Source organism: Heterocephalus glaber, unplaced genomic scaffold, assembly GCF_053883595.1.
Source record: "Heterocephalus glaber isolate CG9 unplaced genomic scaffold, H.glaber_assembly_v1.0 deba00001442, whole genome shotgun sequence".
Classification (NCBI taxonomy): Eukaryota; Metazoa; Chordata; class Mammalia; order Rodentia; family Bathyergidae; genus Heterocephalus; species Heterocephalus glaber.
The window spans coordinates 5,118,917-5,123,025 of NW_028258296.1; the positions used below are offsets into that span (position 1 = coordinate 5,118,917).

The 4,109-nt window shown below is 40.8% G+C and overlaps 1 protein-coding gene across 1 annotated transcript; it reads right to left on the reverse strand.

Annotated features, from left to right (window-relative positions):
• Window positions 1–461: 461 nt before the first annotated feature.
• On the reverse strand, window positions 462–3,326 carry LOC147827578 (uncharacterized protein C1orf141-like). The gene is given in 2 exon segments (XM_087212892.1): window positions 462–1,424; window positions 3,142–3,326. Coding segments are annotated over 2 exon segments (729 nt in total). The 5' UTR covers window positions 3,277–3,326; the 3' UTR covers window positions 462–830.
• Window positions 3,327–4,109: the final 783 nt, after the last annotated feature.

Consider the following 4,109-nt stretch of genomic DNA (forward strand, 5'->3'; position numbering starts at 1 on the left):
AAGATGAAAAAAATCATTTTCTTATTTTTTTTTAATTATTGGAATTTAAAAATCATCACTTTTTCTATTTTCAGAAAAACTGTATAAGATAAATTTGTAAGTTAAGTAGTCTTTTTGTGGGTTCCAAGATATTTTTTCCTGTGCAGGAGATTGAACCCAGAGCTTTGTACATTCGAGGCAAGCACTCTACCACTGAGCTACACCCCCAGTAGCCCCAGGATGATTTTTGTGTGGAATAGATTCTGAATTCCAAAGAAATGGATTACAAATGAGTTTTTGAACTATAACTTATTGCTAAGGTGAATTCTGCCTTTATATTATTTGAGTTAATGGCAAGTTAATGAGAAACAGCAGAACAGGAATGTAATAATGTATTTTTAATATATAACAGTGAAGTTCTAAAAACTCTAACAAAAAAAAAATGCCACTCAAAATTTTACAAAGCATTTTTAATGGCATAAGTTGCTAATGTCATACTGTTTCCCCATGATTCTATAAAATACTGTTATACAATTAACTCCACATTTCTTAAGTACATGATATTTATCTTTTCTGTTAGCCAATTACAGAACAAGGTTATTGGTGTTGTTATTCAGCTTCCAACAGCAAATTTCCAGTTTGTCTACACTGTTTGCTTGTGATTCAGACTTCACTGTAGGAATGATGATGACTGATGAATCTGGATGAATCTACTGTTGACAGGCCACTCTTTCTTACACCACCCATCAGAACATTACTAGTTGGATCAGAACTTCTTCTAGATTGTGGAACTTGGTTGTTTGCCTCTTGTCACCCAAATATTGCTGCGTAGATAAAATTTTGGGAGTCATTTAATTTTCTTTTGACATATGTAAAAAATCATCCAGCGGTGTTGCATTATTTAATTTACGTACATCGAGTATATTTTTTAAAGGCTTTGAATAACTTTTGGGAGGTAAGGCACTTAATTTGCGTGGGGTTGTTGGTTTCACCATAGAATGTATTCTTCCAAACTTGACAGCTGTAGCACTTCTTTCTTGAGTAACAATTTTATCAAGGTAATCCACAGCTGTTTTCATTAAGCTGGAAAGAGCCTGTGAGGAATTATGAAGTGTACTCCAAGATCTGTTTTCTAATGTCTGAGTCTTCGTTTTCTTCTTTAGTTTATTCTTTACGGTTCAGTGGCCCATTTCCTAAGATCTGGCTCGTATATCTTTTCTCCTTGTTGTGAGCATTGTTTTTGGGGGTTTGGAAAGAGTAATAGATTCATCATTAATTAAAGATTTGAGGATTGCACAATTTCTTTCTAAAACAAAATTTGTCCTTTTACATGGATAAATTTCTTCATTTTCCAAAATGTGGGCAGAAAAGCTGTTTTTTGTCAAAATTAATGTTTGTATATATTGTGTATCATGGAAAATTATGGGGTTCCTGTCATTTTGTTCCTATGGATTAAAGGAAAGAGTACTTAGTCATAAATCTATTGAGGCAAGAAAGTTACTTGTATTTTTAAACATGAAAATAAAATTGTAAAATATTCTAAAAATGACTACATGGGTATTTAATATGAAAAACAGTAGTATTCAAATACACAAAACCAAGTCACTTGTATGTAATATAAATCCTTATCAATTTTTTTTTGGGGGGACAGGCTTACTACATAGTTCAGGCTGGCCTTGAACTCATGGCAATACTCCTGCATCAGCCTCCCAAGTGCTGGGACTTCAGGAATGTGCCACCATATCTGGCCCTACCTTCTCAATATTCTATACAGGTGTTAGGGCATCAAATTTGAACCTTTGCCCTTCTTAAGTCTTTTTTGAAATAAATGCATTTCTTAAATGTTTGAGTTACAAGACAGTTGGTAGAATGGAACATTGTGCCAGCATTTCTTAGATCTGCATGCTCCAGAAATAACAAAGCATATCCCCCTCCAAAATACGGACTGAGTCAAAGCTCAAAATGAACATACATGACTACACACCAAAATTTCAGTGTTCGGACACTGTAGTGCATAATTTAAAAGTTTAAAATTATCTCCATAATAATTATTGTGCCCCAGAATTATTACTTATTATTGTGCCCCAGAATTTAGCACAATACTTGGCACATGAGTGTTCAATATATATCTGTGGAATATAATAGCCAAAGTGATAGACTGACTTAAAAACTGATCATGTTTTAATCACAGTAATAACAAAATCTGTTTGTAGGAGCTGCTTTTCAAGCTTTTTCCTGTGTTTCCACTGTTAGTTTCACAATCTCTACTTTTTGCTGGCGATAAAAAGATTAACTCCAAAAACACTGGCAATATGCGTATTATTATGATTTAGTTTGCAAATTTTAAGTCAATAATTTTCACTTTTTCTTTTAAAATGTAAGTAGTGAAATAAGAAATCAGGATCATTGTACACAGTATTCTGGTATGAAAGGTACATTAATGCCTACAATCACTGAAAAAATGAGCAAAGATCTAGTTTTAGAGACCACTGGCGATCAAAATATCATTTAGCTACAGAGTGGAAGATTTTCCTATTTTTGGTCCGTTCAATACCACACAGAATTTTCCTCCTGACAGCTCTCTGGCCTCACACTGGGGCAGAAACTGTCCCTGCCGGCCTCTGGGCGTGGTTCACAGGCAAGCGCCCTATGCTGTGCCAGTCAGATGCCCACGGCAGAGATGGTGAGCCTTTTGGAGCTCCCAGTGATAGGGCCTGCTGTGGCACTCACACTGTGAGTTTGCCACCCCTGCCCTGTGGGGAGTCCTCAGTTCAGAAAAAGCGGGAACTGTGGAAAAGCAGGGCTCATGGAAACTGTTCTGCTGAGGGTGCCAGGACCAAGGTCTTGGAAAGCATCATCTCCACCATGTGCGATGACACATGCCTATAATCCCAGTACTCTGGGAGGCTGAGGCAGGAGGATCACAAATGTGGGCCTAATTGGAAATTTAACAAGAACTTTTCTCAAAAAAAAAAAAAAAAAAAGGCTAGGCTTGTAGCTTAGTGCATTGGTCCTGAGTTCAGTCACCAGCACTGCAAAACAAAACAAGAAGATATCATTTCCCCACAGCGTGGGGCACAGGCTGGGCTGCACTGGGGTGATGCCCTCCTAGATAGCCTTCCAGAGGCTTGGCATTCACTGGACAACAGCAGGTGTTGTTACCTTGTGAGAAGGTTCGCTCCTTGCCGGAGTCACATGGATGACCTTGGCATCTGGATTTTTCAGTTCATCCTCAAAGCACAGGGGCAGCAAGCTGTCCTTTCTTGCCGAACAACACTGACTGAGCTGGTCTTCCATGGCTGGCTGGTTTTTGTCTGTATGCAAAACTTTCACCGGAGGAGGATATTTTCTTCTGAAAGCAAACAGGAACTGTTTGCGGAGCTGATCTCTGCTTGTTAGCTTTTGCCTGCCTCTCATATACCCCAAATGCACTGCCAACGCCTCCATCTTCCTGCCACACGACTGTCAACCTGGTACCACCTTGTCCTGCTGGCTTTGTGGGAGCAAACGGCAGCAGCAGGGGAGGAGGCAAGAAGGCCACGAGGGTGCCTCTGTGGATTCGGAGAGGAGAGAGGGGGAATCGCGTAGATTGAGAGAACCCAAAGGCGCTGGCTACCTCCTCCCTCAGCTTTCAGGGTAGCTTCAAGCTGACCACGTGGCCTCTGCTTGGTTAAGAGGGTGGGACAGTTTCCATTCTCGGTGTCCTGGAACACCTCATGCGGGACATAGCATGAGGTGACCTGTAGCAAAGGCTCACACTGCTGGGCATGGACGGCTTCATCTGAGGAGAACAAAGCTGAGAGAACAGACCACGTGCTCCCAGACCAAGTGCCTGCAGGAGTGGGGTCAGGTGCCTCCGGCCCTGGCAGAGCTCAGGACACCACCCCGGGACCTCAGTCATGTGACTTTGCCTCTCTGCCCACAGCTCATGAAGCCCCTCACCCTGGACTCCCCAGGTACTGTCTCGGGAGGAGATACGAGCTGCTCAGTACTGCTCCAAACAAAGCCTCAAATTCACCAGATTGCCAGGATTTCAGAACTTTATGCAAAAAGTGAAAGAGCTACTTTTTGACATTCTTGTGGTAGTGTGGTTATTAAAGCTGTATCTCTCCTACAGAGGTTAACTGCTT